At 45.0% G+C, this 25,944-nt stretch overlaps 3 protein-coding genes across 5 annotated transcripts; 2 read left to right on the top strand and 1 right to left on the bottom strand.

Moving 5' to 3' along the window:
• The first annotated feature begins 277 nt into the window (after window positions 1-277).
• On the top strand, window positions 278-3,345 carry pgap4 (post-GPI attachment to proteins GalNAc transferase 4). The gene is made up of 3 exons (XM_030350845.1): window positions 278-521; window positions 839-913; window positions 1,548-3,345. Exon 3 carries the CDS (start codon window positions 1,652-1,654, stop codon window positions 2,852-2,854), a length of 1,203 nt encoding a protein of 400 aa, XP_030206705.1. The 5' UTR covers window positions 278-521; window positions 839-913; window positions 1,548-1,651; the 3' UTR covers window positions 2,855-3,345.
• A 669-nt stretch (window positions 3,346-4,014) lies between these two features.
• tpcn3 (two pore segment channel 3) lies at window positions 4,015-15,182 on the top strand. Its single transcript, XM_030350830.1, has 19 exons — window positions 4,015-4,342; window positions 6,177-6,259; window positions 6,793-6,907; window positions 7,656-7,784; window positions 8,836-8,952; window positions 9,308-9,426; window positions 9,983-10,084; window positions 10,189-10,315; window positions 10,753-10,960; window positions 11,252-11,396; window positions 11,814-11,999; window positions 12,559-12,623; window positions 12,776-12,863; window positions 13,220-13,289; window positions 13,527-13,740; window positions 14,116-14,206; window positions 14,324-14,431; window positions 14,547-14,653; window positions 14,903-15,182. The coding sequence occupies exons 1-19, from the start codon at window positions 4,259-4,261 to the stop codon at window positions 15,034-15,036; spliced, it is 2,292 nt and encodes a 763-aa protein (XP_030206690.1). The 5' UTR covers window positions 4,015-4,258; the 3' UTR covers window positions 15,037-15,182.
• A 424-nt stretch (window positions 15,183-15,606) lies between these two features.
• On the bottom strand, window positions 15,607-24,169 carry rcor3 (REST corepressor 3). Of its 3 annotated transcripts, none has more exons than XM_030350837.1 (12): window positions 23,714-24,169; window positions 23,540-23,596; window positions 23,183-23,275; window positions 22,946-22,998; window positions 22,200-22,361; window positions 21,272-21,396; window positions 20,264-20,342; window positions 19,670-19,888; window positions 19,118-19,195; window positions 18,428-18,485; window positions 17,898-18,139; window positions 15,607-17,236 (listed from the first exon to the last, which is right to left on the bottom strand). In XM_030350837.1, exons 1-12 carry the CDS (start codon window positions 23,835-23,837, stop codon window positions 16,874-16,876), a joined length of 1,653 nt encoding a protein of 550 aa, XP_030206697.1. In that variant the 5' UTR covers window positions 23,838-24,169; the 3' UTR covers window positions 15,607-16,873. The 3 variants fall into 3 exon arrangements, with proteins under 3 accessions (XP_030206697.1, XP_030206699.1, XP_030206698.1); XM_030350839.1 differs by having other exon boundaries at window positions 15,607-16,731; window positions 23,714-24,166; XM_030350838.1 differs by having other exon boundaries at window positions 16,874-17,236; window positions 23,183-23,260; window positions 23,714-24,168.
• Between the last annotated feature and the right edge of the window lie 1,775 nt (window positions 24,170-25,944).

Genomic DNA, 25,944 nt, shown 5'->3' with positions numbered 1-25,944 from the left:
GCTATAGCACCGCCTCAGGTCTACCTGTGCACGCCACGGCAACTTACCCTACTATCCCTATCACAAACCCTCCTAACCCTAGGTGGAGTAGGGTTAGGAGGGTTTGTGTTAAACTCACAGCCAGCCTGACTTATGAGTCGGCTTATAAACAGCATTTGCTAAATTACCAGATTTAAATAGCTTAAAAATTGAAGAATAACAGAGTTTTTAGAGGTACTTTGCCATCTAGTGGCAAATCCAGAGTTGGTCAGAAGTGCTTTTGGGGCCATTACGGTAAGACGTGCTGCGTGCGGCAGCGCTACCGTAAGAGACGTCAGCTACAAACATACGGAAGTTACTCACTGCGGGTCAATTATTTTGTTACAATGTAAATATTAATGCTCTCACATGCGTGTCTATTGATGAGTAACAATGTTAATATTAATGTTCTCCCGGTGGGTCTATTCCTTTTGTACAATGCTAATATTCAAGTGTTATCGAAGCGAAAGAGGAGTTGACGTTTGATGCCTAACCCTTTCAAGGTAAGAATTCATACTAGTGTAAACATTCGACTTATATATCTGTTGTCTAAGCAAATACACAGGATAAAATGGATTCAAACCCGGTCCAAATAGTCTCGATGTCGAAAGGTATGTCCGTCTATAGTATTTGTCTAAAATGTCTAGTCTCTAGTGTCAACGTCTACCAAGTCTAGTCTAGTGTCAATGTCTACAATGCCTCTGTCTCTAGGTCTATACCTGTCTATTGTCTCTATGTCTATAGTCAATGTCTGTATTCTATTTGTCTATGTCTATATCTGTTTTTTATATGTGTCAATCTCTATTATCTATTTCTATAGCTATTGCTGTGAAAGACCACCAGGTGAGAGAGACCACCAAGTGAGAGTGACCACCAGGGGGCGAGAGACCACCAGGTGAGATAGACCATCAGTTGAGAGACTACCAGGTTAGAGACCACCAGGTGAGATAGACTACCCGGTGGAATAGACCACCAGGTGAGAGACTATCAGGTGAGAAGATAGTGTCTCCCCCCCCCCCCCCCCCCCCCCCCCAAATGAAGGCAGGTTTGTTTTCTGTCTTAACTATGCAATCAGGGACAGAAAATACAATAATAAAGCCTACAATACCTAACTGGTGTTCTGAAGATAACTGAAGGGTTAACTATTCCTATTTTTACGGCCATATAAACTCAATTATGAACATATTAACTTTGTAATTAACTGCGTTATGAACATATTAACTGTGTTGCCAACATATTAACTGTGTAACCAACTTACTAACTGTGTAACCAACATTTTAACTGTGTTACCAACATAATAACTGTGTTACCATCAAATTAACTGTGTCACTAACCATATTAACTGTGTTAATTAACACAGTTAATATGGTTAAGTCACTAACCTAAAGAATAAGGCGAAAATGTTAATAAGTTGATAACACAGCTAATAGGATGGTGTTGCCGACCTAATAGCTGTGTTACGAATGTGTACTCTTACATTTACTTTTCGACGTGTTTCATCTTCCATTTCCACTGAAACCAAATAAAAGGTGGAGCCTGTGACCTCCGGCCTGTGACCTCCGGCCTGTGACCTCCGGCCAGTGACCTCCGGCCTGTGACCTCCGGCCAGTGTCGAGGGGCAGGTGGAGGTGTGATGGAGTGGCTCCGCCGGGTGAGGAGGCGATGGCCCAGGCCGGTGGCCAAGGACCTGCTCCTGCGCGTGCGTTCCCGGCCCGCGGGCCAGGCCTTGCTCCTGTGCGTGCTGACCTTCGGCGTGCTGCTGCCGCTGCTGTGCCAGCGGATGCTCTACTCCTACTACTTCTTCAGACCCTGGTACCTGGAGCCCCGCAGCGAGGCGGCCCTCCAGGAGAGCTACCGCCGCGGTCAGGGAGCTCTGAGCTTCTGGCAGAAGGACACGGGGGCCCACGCCGTCCAGACCCAGCTTGAGCCTCACCTGCTGGTCACCGTGGTGACAGCCAGGCGTACAGAGGCGCGGGACTACCACTACCTCCTGCAGGTGATGCAGCAGCTGGCAGGTCTTCTGGCCTCCTGCAGTGGGGAGCGTTGTGCCCAGGTTCTGCTGTGCGACGTGGAAAGCGATCCCAAGGCGAACGAGGACTTGGCCTTACTGGAGGGAAGGTTCCAGACGGTGAGGAGGTCTGTCGAGGAGAGGAGGATGATGAGCGGGGAATCCGTGAACACATTTGAGAAGGAGAAGAGGGACTATGTGTTCTGTCTCAAGAAGGGATGGGAGCTGCTCAGGCCTAAGAATGTGGTGGTGCTCGAGGACGATGCGTGGCCGCAGCCAGACTTCTTCCCTGTGATCCAGGACCTGTTGTCCCGGAGCTTCTCCAGCGGCACCCTCTACATCAAGCTGTACCACCCAGAGAGACTGCAGCGCTACTGGAACCCAGAGCCATACCGTCTGCTGGAGTGGCTGGGCCTGGGCCTCCTGGCCTCCTCGTTGCTCCTCCTGGTGCTCCCCTATTGCTCCTCCTTCTCCTTCACGCTCAGACACCTGCTGTTCTTCAGCGTGTACACCATGGCGCTGGCGGAGCTGGTGGGGAGGCACTACCTGCTGGAGCTACGGCGGGCGTCGCCCCAGCTCTACGCCGTGTCCCCGGCCACAGAGTGCTGCACGCCGGCCATGCTGTACCCGGGGAACGCCTCGCTGCGAGCCGCCCGCTATCTGGACGGCTCCTTCTGCGTCAAGGGCCTAGCCAAGGACCTGGTCCTGTTCCGCATGGCGCGCTCCTTCCCCGGGGAGAGGGCGCACAGCCTGGAGCCCAACCTCGTTGCACACATCGGGGCCTTCTCCTCGGTGAGGCCCAACCCCCTCAGGCCCAGCCTGCTCTGAGAGGAAGCTTCACTCGAGATCTACTTGCTGTTGTTCTCGTCTAAAGCTCCGATCCATCATAAATATCAAAATCAAACTCGCTGTGCCTTAAAGCTCAACCAATCAAACGATGTGTCTGTCTTCTTAGAATTTCAAGCTTCCGTCTTGGAATTTTGTGCGGAAATTAATAATTCTTGGCCTTGTGAAGGGATGAATGTATGTTCTGAGCTGTTTGGGTGATGTTCCCATTCTCAGGTCTCTACCATGGATGAGCTGCTAGTCATATCTTTTCTTTATATCCATATAGCTTGTTTCTCAACCAATACCATGTGGCTTTGAAATGTGATATTCTGTGTTTTTCACCAGCACAGAAAACATAGCTGGATAGGTTAATCATTTGGTCTAATACCAAGCTTTTTAATACAGGAACATATTTCCAGTTCAAAATAAGAGTTTTTTACTGTCTTGAGGAATATTATGTTTGAATAAATACAATTACAATTAAAATGTTATCCGCCTTTTTAATTTATTATTTCTAATAAACTACAACAGATGGGATTTTTATATAAATTGTTATCAAAATGAATTATTAAGAAATAGATTTTTTATTTAGAACTATACAACGCTTATGGCTTCAAGTAATGTAGGATACTTATCAATGTCTTAACATAAGCAAATTAGTGTGACAACTTCAGAGTAGAGTCTGAACATTGAGTTTTCAAGTTTTTCACAGCTGAACACATAAGGCACTAGACGTAGTCTTAACATTAGACAGTGATTTTTTGAGGTTGAAAACTAGACTGAGTTTTAACACTAGACAGGGAGTTGCAACACTAGACTGAGTTTTAACACTAGACAGTGAGTTTTAACACCATACGGTAGAGTTTAGCACTAGACTGAGTTGTAACACTAGTCAGTGCATTTTAACACTAGACAGTTGGTTTTAACACTCGACTGAGTTGAAACACAACAGTCTGTGGTTTTTAACTTCAGACCTGTATAGTACTTTGTACACATTGAGTTTTTTACACCGGACCTTGAACACACTGACTTTTAACAGTAGGGTTTGAACGCTAGACCTTTAACAGCATGACTGCATGTTAAATCCTCGTATTCCTCGTGTCTCGTATTACACCGAGCACTCCTCCCTTCCTTCGGTTGTTTCCGCCAGTCTAGTCTACATCACATGACACTGGTCAAAAGTCTGCCCGTAAAGTGATGACTTCGTTCAGATGCACCACTGACAGTAAAGGAGTCTTTATCTGCAGAAATATTTGACTTCCCCGGAGAGTAGAAATGAGAGCTAAAGGGGAAACAACAGAACAGCATTCCTATTGTACAAGATAGAGAGAAACTCTGCACAACCGCATAGGCTACGTTGCAGGACTAAAAGTTTGGAGATACTTGACATCAGCAAATCACGCAATGTCTGAGACTCCTCAGCTTGAGAACATCCCTGAAGACACAGGAAAGGGATTGTCTAACGGAATGGACACGAAACAGAAGGAGGTACGATTTCTGCTGATTTGAGCGTTTTTTCAGCGATTCTGTTTTTCAGAACAATCCTATGAAATGCATATTCCTACCCTGATCCGCAGAAAACATCTGCCCAAACAGCCCTTAACCTGATTTACTCCATGACTGAAGGGGGGTCATCTTAACTCTGCTACAGTTCCTGATACGAATGTACGAATAACACTGATTTAGTCCCTAATTACACCTTATCCTTTTTATTTAGGCCTTAGCTCAGATTTAGTTCCTGATATACAACATAACCCTTAATTTAGAACGTAATTTAAGACATAACCCTGAATTTTGTCCCTTATTTACTACAATACTCAGATTCAGAAAATAATTGACTTCTTAACCCTGCCTGTCTGTGTCATCAATCCAACCTCACCCTCCTGGGTTCTCTAAAACAACCGTTACTAATATAATTAGTCTAAACGGGCTTTGCGTTTTAAGCGTGAAGATGTACATGTTGTAGTCAATGACAAAGGACACATTTGACTATGACTCCTCTGGCTGGACTCTTTGTCTGATAAAACACACAGTTATGGCCCGGGATATATAGTTGCATCCAAAATAAATCTCCAACAAAGTATTCTGCGCTAGACAACGCATGCGTAGTTGAGTTACAGTCTGGTGCAGTCCATCCCCACGGCCGCCTGTTGGTGCTACAACATACTCCCAAGAGATAATAAGATACTATTTTAACTGCTTTACAAACGCGTCTGCCACGAATGTAAACCAGGGCAATAAAGCGTTGTGGTATTTCAAACAAGACATTTAGTAAAAGACTTGTCTGGCGATTCATTCATGTTAAATGTTGTCCACAAATTCTGCACGGCACGACGTAGGCCTACAATGATTACAAAGTATTCTTTGGCTAACTCTTCTAACCCTCTTCAAGGGGCCGGACAGGATACGTATTTGTTAACCCGGACTGTAACCATTTAAATGTTTTCCACGAAATATCCGTCTGTCTGTCTGTCTGTCTGTCTGGACCGCCATGACATCACACTGCTGTGATTGGTTGTTGTTGTTGATGATGAATGGGGTTGATTGGTAGGCTTACCTGCTGATCAATACCTGATTTAGGTGTGGTGGTTGGGTCACATTGGCCTAACCTCTACCTTCTTCCTGTCATCCTGGCTAGAAATAGTTCACAAAGTGTCCTTAACACCTACCCTAACTAACACTAACTGGCATGAAGACTAACCATGACCTTGTCCAGTAGCGCTCTGTGAGTGGGTTGTCTGTGTACGATGGTTGACTTTATCCAGAACTGAGGAAATTAGCAAATGAAAATATAAAAAAGGGAAGTAAAAAAATGCCAGGTTAGGTTTTCAGTTCTTAATAATATATTTTTGTCTATCTATCTTATTACAACCAAACCTGCATACTATTGTGTAAGTGTGTAAGACTCAAAGTTAGGTCATTAAGGAGAGGGTAGGTTTCGACAGTACAGAGACGGTTAATTAAATTAATGTTTTCTTTTACTCATCTATTATTTATTATCTAATAAAGTTGCCTTGCCTTGACTTAATTAGGGAGCAGGTAGGGGTTGGACAGTACAGAGACAGGTCATTAAGAAGCAGGTAGGGGCTAGACAGTACAGAGACAGGTCATTAGGGAGCAGGTAGGGGTTGGACAGTACACAAATGGGTCATTAAGCAGCAGGAAGGGGCTGGACAGTACAGATATAGGTCATTAAGGAGCAGGTAGGGGTTGGACAGTACAGATACAGGTCATTAAGGAGCAGGTAGGGGTTGGACAGTACAGAGACGGTTAATTAACGATAACTCACAAGGTACATCATGTGTTGTATAATGTGTTGTAGGAGCTGGAGCTGGCTGCGGTCTACGTATCAGACGCCCAACACAACAGGAATATCTTCTTTGAGACCCAGCCACAAGCTGTCAGGTAGGACCCGTCTAGCCCATAAATAAACCCTTTCTGGACCATATCTAGATCCTTCCTGACCAAATCTGTGTGGTGATTCTGAATCTGTGTGGGGATACTGTATCCGTGTTGTGATACTGTAACTGTGGTGATACTGTAACTGTTGTGATACTGTAACTATGGTGTGAAACTTTATCTGTGTTGTGTTAGGCTGTATTTCTTGTTGTGATACTGTATCTATGTTGTGATGCTGTATCTGTGTTGTGATGCTGTATGTGTGGGGATACTGTAACTGTGTTGTGATACTGTATCTTTCTTGTGATACTGTATCTGTGTTGTTATAATGTATCCATGTTGTGATTCTGTATCTGTGCAGTGATACTGTATCCATGTTGTGATAATGTATCTATTTCGTGATAATCTATCTATGTCATGATAATGTATCTGTGTGGTGACACTATATCTATGTTGTGATAACGTATCTGTGTTGTGAGTCTGTATCTGTGTGGTGATACTGTATCTGTGTGGTGATAATGTATCTGTGTTGTCTCCAGGTTGTATCTCCTGTACAACCACTGGTTACTTGTGGTCCTGCTTTATTTCTTCATCATAGTCAACCTTCTCCTGGCCGTAGTGGAGCAGCCTGCCCTCCTCCCTGTTCCTACCTGGGTAACCCTATCCCTTACTCTACCTAGGTACACCTAACCCTACCTCTGTAACCCTAACCCTTACCACCCCCCCCCAAGGTAACCTTTGCTCTTTCTCTACCTAGTTAACACTTAACCCCCCGGTAACCCTAGCTCTTACTCTACCGAGGTACAACCAACCCTATCTAGGTAACAATAACCCCTACCCTACTTAGGCAAGGGTTACCCTACCTAGAGACCTTACCCTACCTAGGTAACCTGGTTATATCTAGCCTTACCTAACAAACACTTACCTAACAAACAGGTAAATCTGAGGGTGGACGGACCAATCAAAGCTAGGGGGAGGAGTTTTATGTTCTAAAGTAGGGAGGAGTCACTCGATGGAAGTGTAGCAATCTACGGATTGGAAAACACGGTTTTGATGACAGTGTTATTTAATCGGCTTGACTGGAGTTCTTAATAAAGTAACGCTCTGACCAATTGTTAGAATGAATTAGATCCGAGCCAATGCCTGACTCGTGTGATGGACTGAAAGGCCCTCCCTTAAGCTCTGATTGGTCCATCCCTCTTGGTTTTGAAAGTCGGTTTGACCGGGGGCAAGGTCAGACTGCTCTTCATTATATTGTGTTATATTATATTCTATTATACATATTCTATACTGCTGGTATATATTATACAGGCCTGTATGGTGGTAGAGTTTATCTCTCTATCTGTATCTATTTCTCTCTCTCGCTCTCTAGTAGTATAATAATAGTGTATATTATATACAGGCCTCCATGCTGGTAGAGTTGGTCTGCCTGTCTGTGTTTTCCGGTCGCCTGGTCCACTACGCCAAAGTCATCCCACGGGACAAGTTCTGGAAGGACCCCAAAAACCTCTGCATCCTGGTCATACTTCTGGTACTCTCTCACTAAGTCTCTCACTCTTACACTCTCCCACTATTACACTCACTTACTCTTTCACTAACTCAGTTCATCTCTCACTCTCGCACTTAAACTCACACATTGGCTTTCTAAATTGGACATTTACACTCACTCACTTGCTTACTTACCCGCTCTCTCGCTCCCTCCCTTCTGTATTTGCTCATTCATTCTTTCACTTTCTCTCTATAATACATTCACTCACTTTATCTCTCACTGTTGCACTCACTCTCTCATTCAAACACACACACACACACACACACACACACACACACACACACACACACACACACACACACACACACACACACACACACACACACACACACACACACACACACACACACACACACACACACACACACATATACATGTTTATGAAGACACAATGTCCATAGGAAGTGATCTTTACCCTCCTGATGTTTGCATCAGCAAATTCTTCAGGTTTCCTGCTCTGACTCACAAGCTGTTTCAAAAGATGCATCAAGTTGGAACACTTGGTTAAATGACAAAAGGTTGTGTCTGGTTAACCACTGACAGCAACAGCTGTCCGGGGCCTTGGCCCCTCCACCATGGAGAGAGTCAGGAATTGTGAGGGGCAGTTGGTTAAAGATGTTACCCTGCGTTCACACCAAAAGATGCATTTGCTGCCCGAACGCGTTGACGCCTGAGTTTTGCGCCGCGTCAAATCAAGTTTTGCGGCGCGTCAAAGGTTTTGCGGCGCGTCAAAAGTTGAAATATTTCAACTCGAGCAGCATTTGACGCGCCGCAAAATACGTGAACGCGCCCTTCGCCCGTGCCCGGCAGCGGGCACGGGCATGCCGCACCGCAAATCAGATTTTGACATGATAGTCTGCTAATGTTGACATGTTACTCGGCTAATATTGACATGTTACTCGGCTGATGTTGATATGTTACTCCGCTAATGTTGACAATGTACTCGGCTGAAGTTGACATGTTACCCAGCTGAAGTTGACATGTAACTTGGCTGATGTTGACATGTTGTAACTCAGTCTAAATGTGTTGACAGCTGACCCTGGTGGACATGATCATCTATGGAGCGCTGAAGGCCACAGACATCTACTCTGTCCGCTGGTCTCGAGTGTTTCGACCACTGCTTCTAGTTAACTTCACAGAGGGAAGACAGGTACCCCTGCACTGCTATTAGTTAACGTAACCTTCTACTGCTTCTAGTTACCTTCACAGAGGGAAGACAGGTACCCCTCCACTGCCAATAGTTAACCTTCTACTGTTAGTAGTTAATGTAACATTCTACTGCGCCTAGTTACCTACACAGGGGAAGACAGGTACGGCTCCACCTTCCACTGCTACTAGTTATTGTAACCTTCAACTGCTTCTAGTTAGGTAACCTTCTGCTGCTACTAGTTAACATACCTTATTCTGTTACTTATAAAGAGTAACCTTAAAGCTCCTTCTAACCCTAATGCTCCTACCAGAACCATCATCTGAGATCAAACTCCTATAATTGTGTTGTTTTTCAGCTGCGCAGAGCGTTTCGAAGTATCCGGAATGCTCTTCCTCAGATCCTCTCCGTCTTCCTCCTCTTCATCTTCAGCATCCTCATCTTCTCGCTCATGGCTCTCAAACTATTTGGAAAACGGTGAGTTCCTCTATCTCCTCAAGTCGACCCCCCTTGCTACCTAGAGGCACTTCAACGTTGGTTAGTCATGGTTCCGCATTTTCCAGGGTACCTCGTTAGTCTGGGTACCTTGTTATACAGGGTACCTTGTTAGTCTGGGTACCTTTTTATCCCAGGTACCTTGTTAGTCTTGGTTCCTTGCTATCTGGGTACCTCGTTAGTCTGGATACCTTGTTATCCCAGGTACCTCGTTGGTCATGGTACCTTGTTATCCCAGGTACCTCTTTAGTCTGGGGAACTTGTATTCCAGGTACCTTGTTGGTCAGGGTACCTTGTTACCCCAGGTACCTCATTAGTCTGGGGAACTTGTATTCCAGGTACCTCGTTGGTCAGGGTACCTTGTTACCCCAGGTGCCTCGTTATCTGGGTACCTCGTTAGTCTGGTTACCTTGTTACCCCAGGTGCTTTGTTACATGGGTACCTCATTAGTCTGGGTACTTTCTTATCCCAGGTACTTCATTAGTCTGGGTACCTCCTTTTACATTCAGAAGATTGATGGTTTCTTCCCATTTCTCAGAGGACTGAAGACAAACAGCGGAAAGCCTTATTTTACCAACTTCCTGGAGATTGTCTTTGACCTCTACGTTCTGGTCACTACAGCCAACAGCCCGGACATCATGTAGATTTAACACACACACACACAGTTGTATATATATATATAAATATGTATATATACTATAAGAAGGGCAGCGGTGGTACTGAATTGTTGTGGATCTCCTACAGGATGCCCGCCTACAATGCCAGCTCCTTCTTTGCCGTGTTCTTCGTCATCTTCATCCTCATCAACACTTATATCTTCATGTCCGTTTTCCTCGCTGTCGTCTACAACAACTATAAGAAATACCTCAAGGTAACATCCTCCTCTTCAGCATCCACATCATTACCACCACCTTCCTCCTCTGAGGTAGACCTCTATGACAGGAAGATTACCTCCATAACCGCAAATAGCTCTATCCCGACAGGAAATAGACCAATATAACAGGTAGTGTACACTGCCAAAGAGTAGGATGACCTCTACAACCGGAAGTAGACATCGCACAACCGGAAGTTGACTACCCTAACAGGGACCCCTAACAAGGGAGCCCCATCACAACCAGCAGTATAGCTCTATGACAGAATTAGACGTAGCAGGTCCCTCCAGCAGGAAAATATGCACCAGGTGTTAGGGGACCACCTATAACAGGAAGTAACCCTATCCAAACAGGTAGTATACCTCTATAACAGGAAGTAACCCCATCCCAACAGGAAGTAGCCCTTTCTTAATCTGATTTGTGGTCTGACCGACAGGAAGAGGTGCGACAGCTGGTGAGGACCAAGAGACATAAAATGGTGCGAGCCTTCGCCATCCTGCAGGAGCGTCGCGAGGGATTGGAGGAGCCGGTGGTAAGCCACGCCTCCTGGAACCAGCTGGTCCGTCTGGTCCAAGCAGACCTCTCCCACGCACACAGAGAGCTGCTGTGGAGCGTTGCAGACCAACACAACCAGGGATACATAGGTAGGCTCTGGAAGAATAATACCAGGAACTGCTCCCAGGTATTATTCTTAGCATTATCCTGGTCTCAGTGGGTCAAAGTGGGTCCTGATTCTTGTGGGTCCTGGTATGTCCTGGTCTAGTGCGTCCTACTGGGTCTTGGTAGCTTCTGGTCATGGTTAGTCCTGGTCCTAGTGGGTCCTAGTGGGTCCTGATCCTTGTTTGTCCAACTGGAGCCTGGTTGGTCCTGTTCCCCCTTTTTAACCTCTTCTTTGTCCTTTGTTCATACTCACATTTTCATGGGTTGATTGGCAGGTAAACTGGCGTTTGTCCAGCTGGCTGACCTGCTGAACATCCAGGTGATTGCGGTTAAGTCCCGCCCACACCCCCTGCAGCGCTGGAGCCCCTCCCTCTACCTGTCCACCCCCAGTCGCTGGCTCTGCCGTGCTGTCCAACACAGGTGAAACCTCACTCACACCGACCCAGTACTGACACACACATATAGCAGAGATACAGCACCCACACACACACCAACCCAGTACAGACCCAGCACTCATACACACCAACCCAGTACAGCACCCACACACACACCAACCCAGTACAGACCCAGCACTCATACACACCAACCCAGTATGGACACAACACTCAATCACTCACACACGCCAACCCTGTACTGACCCACACACACCAACCCAGTACAGACCCAGCACTAACACACCGCACACATCAACCCAGTACAGGCACATAGACACCATGCACGGACAGAGCGCTCACACAAACATGGTGGAATGCATTCATGCTCGGGGCCAAGGCATGTTGAGGGATCCTTCATGTCCAGGGTGTGCTTGGTATGACTCTACTTATGTTTGGGGGGCAGGGTGTTTGTGATGGTCTATGACGTCATCATCCTGGTGAACGCGGTGTTCATTGGCCTGGATGAGGAAGACCCTTTGATCAGGAACAGTGAGTGGTTCTTCCTCGCCCTCTACCTGCTGGAGATTCTCCTCAAGCTGTACGCCATGGAACCCAGAGCCTTCTACTCCAGACACAACTTCTGGAACTGGTAGGAGATTTACACTAAGAGATATAGATCCTACACCTTAAAGATATAAAGAGTCTACACCTTAGAGATATAGATCCTACACCTGTGAGATATAGGTCATACACCTTAGCCTATACCTTATAGATATAGGACTACACATTAGAGATATAGATCCTACACCTTATAGATAGATCCTAAACATTATATATATATATATATATATATATATATATATATATATATATATATATCCTACACCTTATAGATACATAGATCCTACACCTTAGAGATATAGATCCTATATCATAGAGATAGATAAAGGTCCTACACCTGAGAGGAGGGAGAGAGAGCGCGAGAGATGGATGTTTGTGTAGATATGTGTTTAAGATCTAGTCACATATTAACCTAATGGGTTTGAATAGGAAATATTTGATAACGGGATATATATTCTATGATCTGTATTATATATTTAAATGTGGTGTCATATTAACAGGCTATTCTGAATAAACTTTATACTGTAAAACAAGATGTTAAGAGCTCTTCAGAGGCCCCATTGAACAGAATACTGGTCCATGTCCAGGTTTGATACCATCATCATCGTCTCTGCCCTGGTCGCTACCATCATAAACACAGCCATGACATCAGGTCAGTACCATGACAGAACATTCACTGAGTGACATCATGAGTACATGCATTGTGCTATCCCAAGGCTGGCCACTCACCCATCAGACATGGACCTTCATAGTACTAGTAGTAGTATTTAAGGTATTATTAATATTCTTATTTTCATCTGGTAGTTGGGGGGTACAGCAGTCGGCAGATCTTGGACATCGTCTTCACACTCCGGGTTCTCAGACTTATCCGAGTTGTGGACAGCATCAAGAGGTACCAACGACCCCTCACAAGAACTGATTAAGATACATGTTAAATACATAGCCCCGGTTCAGGCTCATCATCAGATACACGTTATATAAATACCTCTGGTTCAGATACATGTTATATACATACCTCTGGTTCAGATACATGTTTTATAAATACCTCTGGTTCAGATACATGTTATATACATACCTCAGGTTCAGGCTTATCATAAGATACATGTTGTATACATACCTCTGGTTCAGATACATGTTGTATACATACCTCTGGTTCAGATACATGTTATATGCATACCTCTGGTTCAGGCTCATCATAAGATACACGTTATATACATACCTCTGGTACCAACATGTGTTTCTCCCCAGGTTCAGGGTCATTATAAACACTCTGATTAAGATCGGACCGACCATGCTAACCTTCGCCCAGCTCATCATCGTAAGTCCTCGGAGAAAAGAACGAAAGAATATTTCTTTGACATGTCAATGTTATGCTGACATGTTCTCTCTCTCTCTCTCTCTCTCTCTCTCTCTCTCTCTCTCTCTCTCTCTCTCTCTCTCTCTCTCTCTCTCTCTCTCTCTCTCTCTCTCTCTCTCTCTCTCTCTCTCTCTCTCTCTCTCTCTCTCTCTCTCTCTCTCTCTCTCTCTCTCTCTCTTCCCCCCCACATACACACAGGTGGTGTACTATATCTTTGCTATGGTGGGGATGGAGCTGTTTCAAGGAAGGATTCAGTTCTTTGACTCCGACTCCCCGGGGAAGCACTCCTGTGGGAACCCAGCCCTGCAGGATAGCAGCTTCGCTCAGCTGAACTACTGCAAGAACAACTTCAACAACGTGGTGTCGTCCTTCATCCTCCTTGTGGAGCTGACCGTGGTCAACCAGTGGCATGATATCCTTCTGAATCAGCTTCTTCTGAGGCCCTCTTCAGTCCCTTGACCTCTAACCCCCCGACCAATCATTCACCAGACATGTCATTGACCTGACCTCTAAACCCCCGTCCTCACTGACCTCTAACCCCAGACCTCACTGACCTCTAACCCCTGACTTCTCAGTCACCTGACCACTAACCAGTGACCTCTCATTCCCCTGACCAGTAACCAGTGACCTCAGGGTTAGTGTTATACTTAGGTTAGTAGGTTAGGGTTAGATGTAGGTTAGGCTTAAATTTGGGTTAGGTTTAGGGTAGTAGTTTCAGATGAGGGTTTGTAGGTTAGGTTTGTAGGGTTTTATGATGGTTCTTATGGTTTCCTTGACAATACAGCACTTCTGAGTAGCGGCTTCACTGCTGTCACTCACCCGTCAGCCAGACTCTTCTTCATCCTCTTCCACATCATCGTGGTCATCATCATCATCAAGTAAGAGCATGAGCATGCATACATTAGTTTGGTTACATTTGATAATCATTCCGTTTATAAGCAGAATGATACCCGTTTTGTACTTGTCAAAGCATCACGTTGTGTTTACTTCTGCAGTATCTTCGTAGCGTTCGTCCTGGAGGCCTTCTTCGTGGAGTACACACTGGAGAAGAGCCTACTGCACACCTCCCTGGAGAAGAGAATACAGGAGCTGGGAGTGGCCCAGTATGTCCCAGTATAAACCTCTAACCCCAATAACACTCTAAGTATAATAATCCTCTAACTGTGTGTGTGTGTGTGTGTGTGTGTGTGTGTGTGTGTGTGTGTGTTCCCTCTCCAGGGATGACTTAGGGCCTCCTAACCTGGTCGATGCAATGGAAACCACAGATAACAACCTCAGAACTGGAGAACCCCAAACCAGACTGATGTTTAAAATCTCCTCCACAAGTAGGTGGTCCACTTTCTGGAACGTGTACTGGGCTTACGGTTTGGGTGTCACAGGGTACCAGGGTTAAGGTTCGGGTGTGACAGGAAACCAGGGTTAAGGTTCTGGTGTATTCTGACAGGGAACCAGGATTAAGGTTCTGGTGTGACAGGGTACCAGGGTTAAGGTTCTGCTGTATTCTGACAGGGAACCAGGGTTAAGGTTCTGGTTTGACAGGGTACCAGGGTTAAGGTTGTGGTATATTCTGACAGGGTACCGGACCGTGGACAGTCTGCTTCAGCGGATGTTTGAGGCGGATCTTGACCCGGAGGACTTCGGTGGGGAAGACGACCCGGAAGAATCTTCTAACTTTAACTTTTCAAATCCAGTTTTTAGCTCGATATAATAATTGATATAAACCTGATTAAAGCATTTTCTATATGGTCATATCCGCGTGTATCTGCCTTAGCCGTGTTCTGTATTTTTGATACATATCTGAAGAAAATATCTGTTTCTGAAATGTTCATGATTAAAACGTGTTCTTTATATTCATATCTTGTATATAAGATTCTTAATGTTTACATCTGATATGCCTAGTTATTTTTGTTTATACTGTAACATAACACACAGAGATACTCAGGACAGCTCCAAGATCATTAGAGAAGTTCTCTAACATCAAAGCATGTTTGCTTAATAAGGGTGCACCTTAGGAGGCTGACATGGTAGGAGACACCTTAGAGTTTACATGGTCTCGCCCTACGTCTGGACCCCAGACAAGCCCACCAGCTGAACATAAGAGGTTCTGATGAGGTCATGATGGTGTCATGGATTCAACCCGCTGCTAGAACATATCTTATCGGACGTGTTCCATGATGTAATGGTAGCATCACCCAGGTACTGCTATTCATTCATGCTTCAAGTCCCCTGTTATCTCTCAATGTGTGTGTTGAAGTCTAGAAAAAAAAGAAAGTTCAAGTGTCTGATAAAAGTAATCTGTATTGATAAATTAATTAAGGACTTAACTTATAACCATTAGATAGACAGGTCTTAATACCGCAAACAAACAGTAGTTACATCAACATTTCACTTTCAACTAAAGCCCATTTAGCTACCAGTTTTAATTGTCCATATCCATAAATGTTCCAGCTAGACGTTGATGACATAAGAGCACTTTTACAATGAAATACATTCCCACAAATGGAGAAGAAATGAAGGCTAAGAGTATTTGTACATTTGGATGTGGAACATTTTCAGATGATTGACAACACAACACAAAATCAAGACAGACTTTTGAGGTCATGAAGAAGTTGTTTCCTGTTCTGTTTGTTGAACAATGCCGAGAACCCTTCTTTACCTCCGATCTTCAGCAGGCGATCGAAGGATGGTCTAGTCTAAAGGTGTGTTCACACCGAAAGACACATTTGTCGCCCAATCGCGTTGTCCCCCCCAAGATTTGTCGCGCGACAAATCATAAACTGTCGCTGTGCAAGTTTTGTCAGGCGACTGTGCTGCGGTTCACCCTGGACTGCACTGCAGGGAACGGTTGGCCGGTTGAACGCTGATTGGCTGTTACGTTACACATGTCACTCAGTGGCCACGCTGTTGAACGCTAATTGGCTGTCATCACGCGAATGTCGCTGCAAAGTTGAAATATTTCAACTCGAACGAATTGGTCGCACTGCAAATCCTCACGAACGCTCTCGCCAGTGCAGGGCGAAAGTGTCGCGCGACAAATCAAAACCCGATTCACGTCTCTACGTTGACTTTGTATGGAGTCGTGTCGTCCCTTCGCGTTTGGTATGAACGCACCTTAAGATCTTCAAAGGGCGAACCAGTGATTAGAGGCTAGTCTAGTCTTAAGATCTTCAACAGGCTGACCAGTGGGTTTGGAGGCTGGTCTAGTCTTAAGATCTTCAACAGGCTGACCAGTGGGTTTGGAGGATGGTCTAGCCTTAAGATCTTCAACAGGCGGACCAGTGGGTTTGGAGGCTGGTCTAGTCCTAAGATCTTCAACAGGCTGACCAGTGGGTTTGGAGGATGGTCTAGTCTAAGATCTTCAACAGGCGGACCAGTGGGTTTGGAGGCCGGTCTGGTCCAAGATCTTCAACAGAAACCATAATGTTCCCCTCCTTATACGATTAGTTCAACACCTGGAGTAGGTGGAGGCTAGTTGGGATGCAGGTGAGGGAAGGTGGGGGAGGGGAAGGAAGTGTCGGTTAGCAGAGCAGGAGGTTTCTGATTGGTTAGTGGAGGGAAGAGGAGGGTTCTGATTTGTTTGTGAGCTGCAGGCCGGCGGGGGGTGCGACGGGTCGGGGGTTGAGGCGGGGGAGCAGGGCGCTGGAGGGCCGGATGAGGGGCGGCGGCTGGTTGAGGGAGGGGCGGGGCTGGCTGAGGGAGGGGCGGGGCTGGCTGAGGGAGGGGCGGGGCTGGCTGAGGGAGGGGCGGGGCTGGAGGAAGCGGGCTTGCTGCTGCAGGGGAGGGGGCTGGCGATGCAAAGCGGGGGTGGCGGGAAGGGAGGGTCTCAGGAGAGGGGGGGGCAGGTGGAGGGAGGAGCTCTGGGCGATCAAAGACAGCGCAGGAGACAGAGAGGAGGAAGTCAGCTGACCCTGCATGGAGGAGGGGGAGAGGGGCCAGAGGTTAGGTTATAGATGAGCTCATAGGTTAGGTTATAGATTAGCTCATAGGTTAGGTTATAGGTTAGCTCATAGGTTAGGTTATAGGTTAGCTCATAGGTTAGGTTATAGATGAGCTCATAGGTTAGGTTATAGGTTAGCTCATAGGTTAGGTTATAGATGAGCTCATAGGTTAGGTTATAGATGAGCTCATAGGTTAGGTTATAGGTTAGCTCATAGGTTAGGTTATAGGTTAGCTCATAGGTTATGTTATAGATTAGCTCATAGGTTATGTTATAGATTAGCTCATAGGTTAGGTTATAGATTAGGTCAGAGGTTAGGTTATAGATTAGATTATAGATTAGTTCATGAAATGGTCAGAGGTTAGGCGATAGATTAGGTCATAGATTAGGTCAGAGGTTAGGCAATAGATTAGGTCATAGATTAGGTCAGAGGTTAGGTTATAGATTAGGTCAGAGGTTAGGTTATAGATTAGGTAATAGGTCAGGTTATAGATTAGGTCATAGATTAGGTGTAGGCTTAAAAGCGAGGGTAAAAGACTTAACAGTAGTAAGGGAGGTTCACCAGTAAGGTGAGGGTTCACAGTTAGGGTTAGGGTTAACAGTAATAAGGGGCTAAGGGTGCAGCGGCGTACCTCCTCGTCATCCTCGTCAGTGCTCTTCCCTGACGTGTTGGAGCTGTTTTTCCCGGCTTCCCCAGGGGGGCTGCCCTCTCCGTTGGGGGCGTGGCTTCCCTGCTCCGCCTCCCACTCTTGAAGGACCTCCTCCAGGTTAAAACGCCGTCTGTAGTTCACGAAGAAGTTCTTCACCTGGCCGACGGTCTTGTTGCCGATGACGTCTGCGATGGCCTGGAAGTCCTTCCCATACTTCCTGACCCCTGAGGAGGAGCAAGAACGGTAAGGACTCAACTTTATTTCAGTTCTCAGAACATCTAAGGTTCAGCAGAAATACAGTGAGAGGTACAGTCAGAAGAACAGGCTGAAATACAGTGAGAGGTACAGTCAGAAGAGCAGTCAGAACTAGATGACAAATAGTTCTGGTTGTATTGCGGTAACAGAAATACAGTCACAAATCAAATTGGCCCAGAGGTGGAAGGTATACACACTGTCATTGTAACTGCAAGATGTAATGGTAGACAGGCAGACATGGTGTTAGAGCAACTCACCCTGGACGGCAAGAAGCTGTTCATCAGTCGTCCAACGAGCATTCATCTTCTGGTTGCTCTACAAGACCGAGAAGATAAAGATATGGGTTTCTCCGTCTTAATAACCATTGGCCACGCCTACTGTGTGCAGGAGTGGAAATTGTTGTGTAAAGGGATGATGGTTGTTAAGTGTAGCGCTTGTCGTGTTGTCCTGCTTACTACAGTGAGGGTTTCAGTGCGCACTAACAATGAATCCCCCGCCCCCTCCCTTGTCCGTTCAATTTGGGAACATGTGTGGTTTAATTTTGTTTGTTTCGTATATTTTAATAAATTAATTAAGGGCGCCACCAGAGGGCGCCCCCGACACATGTGCCGCCCTAGGCGATCGCCTAGGTCGCCTGTGCCGAGCTGGACAGCTCCTTTGTTTTTCTTCCTCCATGTGCCCCTGACGGCGTCTGGGCCCCGGTGCAGCTGCACTGGTTGCACTGTCGATATTTACGCCACTGCTGATTAGAGTAGTGATGGTTCTTAGACTAGTGATGGTTGATAGAGTAGTGATGAGTACCCTGATAAGAGTAGCGATGGTTGTTAGAGTGATGGTGGTTCAGAGTTGTGATGATGGTTGAGAGAGAACAGAGAGAGTCGTTTTGATGGTTTTGAGATTAGTGAGAGGGTAGTGTTGATGGTTGAGAGGGTAGTGATGGTACTGACCTCTGGAAGCCGAAAATCATCAATGCCCATTTCCACCCCATGTTTCAGACCACTGTTCATCTGCTTGGCGTTCTGAACCTGGAGAGAGGAGGAGAGAGATTAGAAGAGAGGAGGAGCAGATGAGAGGAGAAGAGATATGAGAAGGGAGAAGAGAGAGGAGAAGAGAGATGAGAAGAGAGGAGAGATAAGAAGAGAAGAGAGGCTGGAGGATAATAGGCGACTGGGGGAGAGTGATGAGGAGAGGAGAGAAAAGAGGAAGAATAGAGAGCAGGATGAGGAGATGGAGAGAGAGAGGAGGAGAGAGATTAAAAGAGAGATGAGAGGAGAAGAGAGATGAGAAGGGAGATGAGAGATGAGAAGAGAGATGAGAAGAGAAGAGAGGATGGAGGATGAGAGGCGACTGGGGGAGAGGGATGAGGAGAGGAGAGAGGGGGAGAGGAAGGAGATGAGGAGATGAAGAGAGAGGGGAGGAGAGAGGAGAGGGAGGGAGCGTGTTGATGAGAGGGATGACAACAGAAGTGAAGTGTAGGAGGGGGGATGAGAGAGGCCTGCCTGTCTTTTGAGTGACACCAGCTCCGTGTCCAGCTGACGGAGGAGGCCATTGGCTGCGCTGAAGCTGCAGGAGACGGCCAGCACGTCCTCCTGGCTCAGATACATCCCTTTGGGGGGACGGCACTTGGAGCGCTGGGAGTGGTGCCGGTGCTGCAGGGTCTGGTACTCCCGGCGGGCCGGCCCGGGCTTAGTGGTCACAGCCTGGGCCTCAGCAGGGCTCTGGGGAGAGACACCAGGTTTATACTATACATTATATACACTAAAGCCAATACTACGTAATACATACTTTACTGGGCTCTGGGGAGAGAGACACCACGCTTATAATATACATTATACACACAACCCGATACTATATCGTGCTAGATAATATATACTACACACTTAACTCAATGCTATAGAAAACGTGTGTGTGTGTGTGTGTGTGTGTGTGTGTGTGTGTGTGTGTGTGTGTGTGTGTGTGTGTGTGTGTGTGTGTGTGTGTCCCGCAGTAAACAAAACACAAAGAGAGTGCACATTTAATCAAATCAAATCAAAAGGGTTAGGGGTTAGGGTCATGGGTCAGCTTAAGGGGTCAGGGTTAGGTCCAGGGTTCACCTCTTTCTTGGCGTCCTTGTTGGGGTCGTAGTCGCTGTCGTTGGCTTCGACTGGATTGGCCTCCTCCATCTCCTCATCACTACGGAAACATGATGACGAAGGCACAATGATGACGTCATTGGACCTACATGTGCCCATGATGACATCATTCCATACATGATGATATCATTCGGCCTACATGTACCCATGTGCATACTATATAGTAACAGCACTAATTAGGGGTGTGACGAGATCTCGCGAGATTAAACTCGACGATATTACCCGTCGCGCTAGAAATCTGTCTCGCGAGATTTGTGAGCTATCCAAACTTCTATTTGTGGCCTGTAGGGGCAGTAATGCACCTTTGCTACGTCTAGTCTGCCAGAACCTAACGAAGGAGAAGGAAAAGAAGAAGAGGAGGAGAAGGAGGGGAAGCAGGGGAAGCAGCCATAGGCAGCCAGAATGTCGTCGGAAAATACCCGTATTACCATCGAAGATGCCCCCGCCACTTTTAAATCATTTGTTTGGCAGCATTTTGGGTACCCGGCGGAAATGATGAATGGCAGTAGAGTGACTGATAAGACACGGACAATACCAAGTTGTCAGTGACATACTTGGTCAGACTCTGTTTGCACTATTTACACTCTGTATTGACGGAGTAGAACTTTGATTTGGTTTTGCACATAACATTGTTTGCACCTGAAAAAAGAAAATTATAAAATTTAATTTATTTTACTTCAACTTTTATACATTTTAGTTTTAGTTTCAATTTCATGCATGTAAAGAGTTATTATAAAACATTTCAAAATGCATGTGCAACTCGGTTTAATAAAAGTCTGTTGGTCCAGTCATATATTTTGTCATTGTAGTTTTCTTAAAATCTCGTCTCGTCTCGTTCTCGTGAACCGAATATCGTATCTCGTCTCGTCTCGTGAGCTGAGTGTATCGTCACACCCCTAGCACTAATCTAATACTGGGTAGTACATACTACATAGTGACAGTACTAATCGAATGGCCGTGCAGTAGGACCTGTCTTCCGGGGCGTTCCTGGAGGCCAGCTTGCGGGCCTGCCGGTCCATCAGGCTGGTTCGAGAGCGGGTCTTCTTCCAGGAGTAGTAGTACTTCACCAGGCTGCAGATGGACTTATCTGGAAGCTACCAGGAGGGCAGGAAGAGGGGCGACAGGGGGTGAGGAGGGCAGAAGAGGGGGTGACAAGAAAGGCTTCATTTACATTCACACAGCCGATTACCTACTACCTAACCCAAACCATAATAACTAACCCTAATTACTTATTTACCTTTACCATAATAACTATCTTACCATAATTACTTATTTCACCGTACCATAATAACCGTCTAACCCTAATAATGTACTAACCATAGCCATAATGGTTAAGTAACCCTAACCATTTACAAACCCTAACCATAATCACTTACTAAACCTGACCCTAGTATCTTACTTACCCATACAATAATATCTTATCAAAAATAATAACTAACTAATCCTATTCATAATAATTAATGCATTATAATTAACCCTATCAAAGAATCTAACCAAACCATCGATCTACTGATGAAGAACTACTTATTTGAACCCCTCACTCTGGGGCGACCCCTGGGAAAAAGAACTGTATAATTATATAGTTATATAGTATATATTAGGGGGAGGGAGCCTCACCATCAGCTGGATGTAGTTATATAGTAACATAGTTGTACATAGTAGAGAGAGCTCACCATCAGCTGGATGTAGTTATATAGTAACATAGTTGTATATAGTAGGGAGAGCTCACCATCAGCTGGATGTAGTTATATAGTAACATAGTTGTATATAGTAGAGAGAGCTCACCATCAGCTGGATGTAGTTATATAGTAACATAGTTGTATATAGTAGAGAGAGCTCACCATCAGCTGGATGTAGTTATATAGTAACATAGTTGTATATAGTAGAGAGAGCTCACCATCTGCTGGATGCGGTGGAAGCTCTTGCCGTGGAAGCTGAAGGCCTGCTCAAACAGGACCTTGTCTTCCACTGTCCAGTCGTCAGGGAAGGGGGTGAAGTTGGGCAGGTCCGCCAGAGACTTCTCCACGTTGTGTTGGTGCCAGAACAACATGCCAAGGGCCTGAGGAATATAGGGGAAGAATATGATATCTATCTATCAATCAATATAATATTTCTGAATACAATGTGGCTGAATAAAATACAGCTGAATATATTTGTATATAGCTGAATATAATACAGCTTGTTTCTGCAAAAAGCCAAAGCTTTCTATTTAAATCGAAATCTTGCTTTTCCGTCAAGGCTAGAAAATACTTGGTGTCCGCAACTTTCTTGTCCATTTTGGACACCCTGTATATAGATCCCATGAGTACTATTAGTATAAATAGTATTTACGCTATTAAGGGTTACGTTTACCACTGGTATACATGGTATGTAAGGTATATAGGGTAACGTTTACCATTGGTATATATGGTATGTAGTTAGGGTTACGTTTACCATTGGTATGTATGGTATGTAGTTAGTTAGGGTTACATTTACCATTGGTATGTATGTAGGGTTGCGGTATATATAACTTTGTTTGTGACATCTTCAACTGATATAATACCATATATAGTTAAATATTATATTTTATCATATATGAAATATATAATATTTGATGGTTTAATAGTTTAATATAATAAAAGGTAATATAATCAGAATGTTTACTTGTTCAACATTATAGCCATGCTTCTCCTTGGCGATGGAGATGTATTCATCTACTGTGGAAGGAAACAAATTCAAATTAGACAGTTCATTAATGCAATACATTTGAATAAGCCGGATTATTAATGAAACTCATTCAAATAAGCCAGTTTATTAATGCTACACATTCCAAAAAAGGCAGTTTATTAATGAAACACATTCAAATAAGCCAGTTTATTAATGCAATTAAGAACGACTTACGTTTGGATTCAACGATGGAGTGGTATGGTGCCCAAACCAACATCCCTCCACCGTCTTTCTCTCCATCCCTGGTGTTGCCTGCCGGGGACACACCTCCATTTTTATGTGTAGAAAATGGTTGAAAGATGAGCAGCAGTGGACCAGACTTGCCACCAGATGTCACTCGGGAGCAGAGGGTAGCCTCGAACACCACGAAGCGATTCCGCTTAACGACTAACAGTTGACAGAATAAACAAGCACCTTCTACACGTGTTCCTTCATTTTCCTCAACTCTTTAGCGTTTTATTTACATTTTTCAAATAACTGCAGTACTGAGGATAAGCATAATCTACCACGATGTGGGGGCTCCCATCTTACCAGGGTCAAAGTCCGGGACAGAGGCTTGATAATCTGCCCCCACGCGCATTCCCACATCTGAAAAAGCAAAGAGAGAAAAGCGTGAGCTCTTAATAAAATTAGGATAAACCAAAATGAAGCTTAAGGCTCTCCAGTGCATCAAGAGAGCCCGAGGCTCGATGTTCGAGGCTATACCGTGCTCTTCGTCGCTAGCGCTCTCTTCAGAGAAGTGTCCGTTGGACGCGTTCGACGGACTCTTTGCGCCGTTGGAGCGTCCCTTCCCCAGGTACTCGGAGCCCCTGTCCATCATGCCAGGCATCTTCTTCTATAATGGGATAGGGTTGAAGAGTCTTGAAGAGCGCGAGTAATGTGACGTCACTACCAACAGCTCGCTGCCAGCCGCGCGTCTCTGCGACACGGCTCGTGAGCACGGTGTTCAACATGTTAACCTGTTAACCTAACACTTTTACATGTTAACATATTTAACTCCGATTCACCAAAACAACACCGTTTGTTTAACGTCTGACCAGCGAACCTCATGGGCTGCCCCAAATGAACCATTGCAGGGCCTAACTACTTCCGCGGAAGGATTTCACCGCACTGGCGTCAAGGCAGCGAAGTGCGACCCTGTGGGACGCCCTAGGGAGTTGTTACACTATTATATGTAAACGATTATGACACAATACCCCCCGTAGATTACTGAAATGTACACGTTATAATCTGATCATATGCCCCTACGTATTCCTTTTGACTGAACGTCTGTTTTTGTTTATTATACGGATATAATGAGGGCAGTGAACTAGCCAGCAGATGGGGACATATCACAGAGTATACAGACACAACACAGTATAGAGAGAAACTCAGTACAAAGAGACATAACTGTAGAGACATAACATAACAGTATAGAGACATAACACAACACACTATAGATATATAACACAGTATAAATACATAACACAACACATCAGAAACATAAAATAACACAGTATAAGATGTAACAAAACATAGCATAGAGACATAACACAACACAACATAGTCTAGCGACACAAGATAACACAGTAAAAGACATAACATAACACAGTATAGAGACATAACATACAGTATAGAGATATAACAACACAGCATAGAAACATAACAACAAAGACATCACATAGAAACATAACATAACACAGTATAGAGACATAACATCGAAACATAACATAACACAGTATAGAGACATAACATTCAGTATAGATACATAACATAACACAGTACAGAGAAATAACCACAAAGATAGAGACAAAGATGACATAGTATAGAGACATAACATTCAGTATAGAGACATAACATAACACAGTACAGACATTACATAACACAGTACAGAGACATAACATAACACAGTATAGAGACCTAACAAAACAGTATTGTGACATAACGAGTGAAAGAAAGGTATAGGAGAGAGATATGGAGGTATAGGAGAATGGGAGAGAGATATGGATAGGAGAGAGTTATGGTTGTATAGGTGAGCGGGAGATAGAGATGGATGCATAGGAGAGAGAGGATGATGTATAGATGTAAACCTTTAGTTATGCAAGTAAACTAAAGAATATGGCTCTCCAAATGGTCTCACACCCCTTATCTAATCAAAGATCGCCATGTGTTTCTAAATGGCTCTCCAACAGGTGTCACATCTAAACTAAATATCCTAAGTGTTTTATACATATATCTACAAATGGTCTCACACCTAATCTAAACTAAATTCCCCATGTGGTTTATAAATGTATCTCTAAATGGTCTCACACCTTATCTAAACTAAATTCCCCATGTGGTTTCCACATGGCTCTCCAACGCGGTAGAGAGGGTCAGAGAGGGAGTCAGAGGAAAGAGTACTCCAAAAACAGCCGATTGGCATGCTACTAACAGAGTGAATACACAGCTGCAGAATACCTGACCACCGTGACCGACCCATAGCTAAGGAAATCTTTGAGCAGGTACAGACTCAGCGAATACAGCCTGGCCATCGAGAAGGAACGCCACAGACAGACCTGGCTACCAAGAGAAGACAGACTGTACACCCACTGCACACAAAACTGGAAACTGAGCTGCAATTCCTAACTCCCTGCCAGTCCAAGACATCAGGAACACACACTTCCCACGGATTACAAAGGCATGCAAGGTCTTAAAAGACACTGCTGTGCGATCACAGCAGCCTGATTCGTCACCTGTTTTGATGAGAGAAGGAGCTCAAACTCCCCATAAACAGATATTAAATCCCTCACACAGCATTGTAAATATGAAACATCATGTCTGTTCACAATGATTGCACCATTGCACACGTGACGCCCTCCATATTAAATATTGTATATGCATGCACAGTGTATCTTTAATTAATCTGTTTATAGAAGATACTGGAAATTTTCAATATACCACATTTAACTTTTTATATA

This window comes from Gadus morhua, chromosome 3 (assembly GCF_902167405.1).
Source record: "Gadus morhua chromosome 3, gadMor3.0, whole genome shotgun sequence".
NCBI lineage: Eukaryota > Metazoa > Chordata > Actinopteri > Gadiformes > Gadidae > Gadus > Gadus morhua.
The sequence above is the reverse complement of the archived record's forward strand: the minus strand, read 5'-3'. Positions and strand labels throughout refer to the sequence as shown.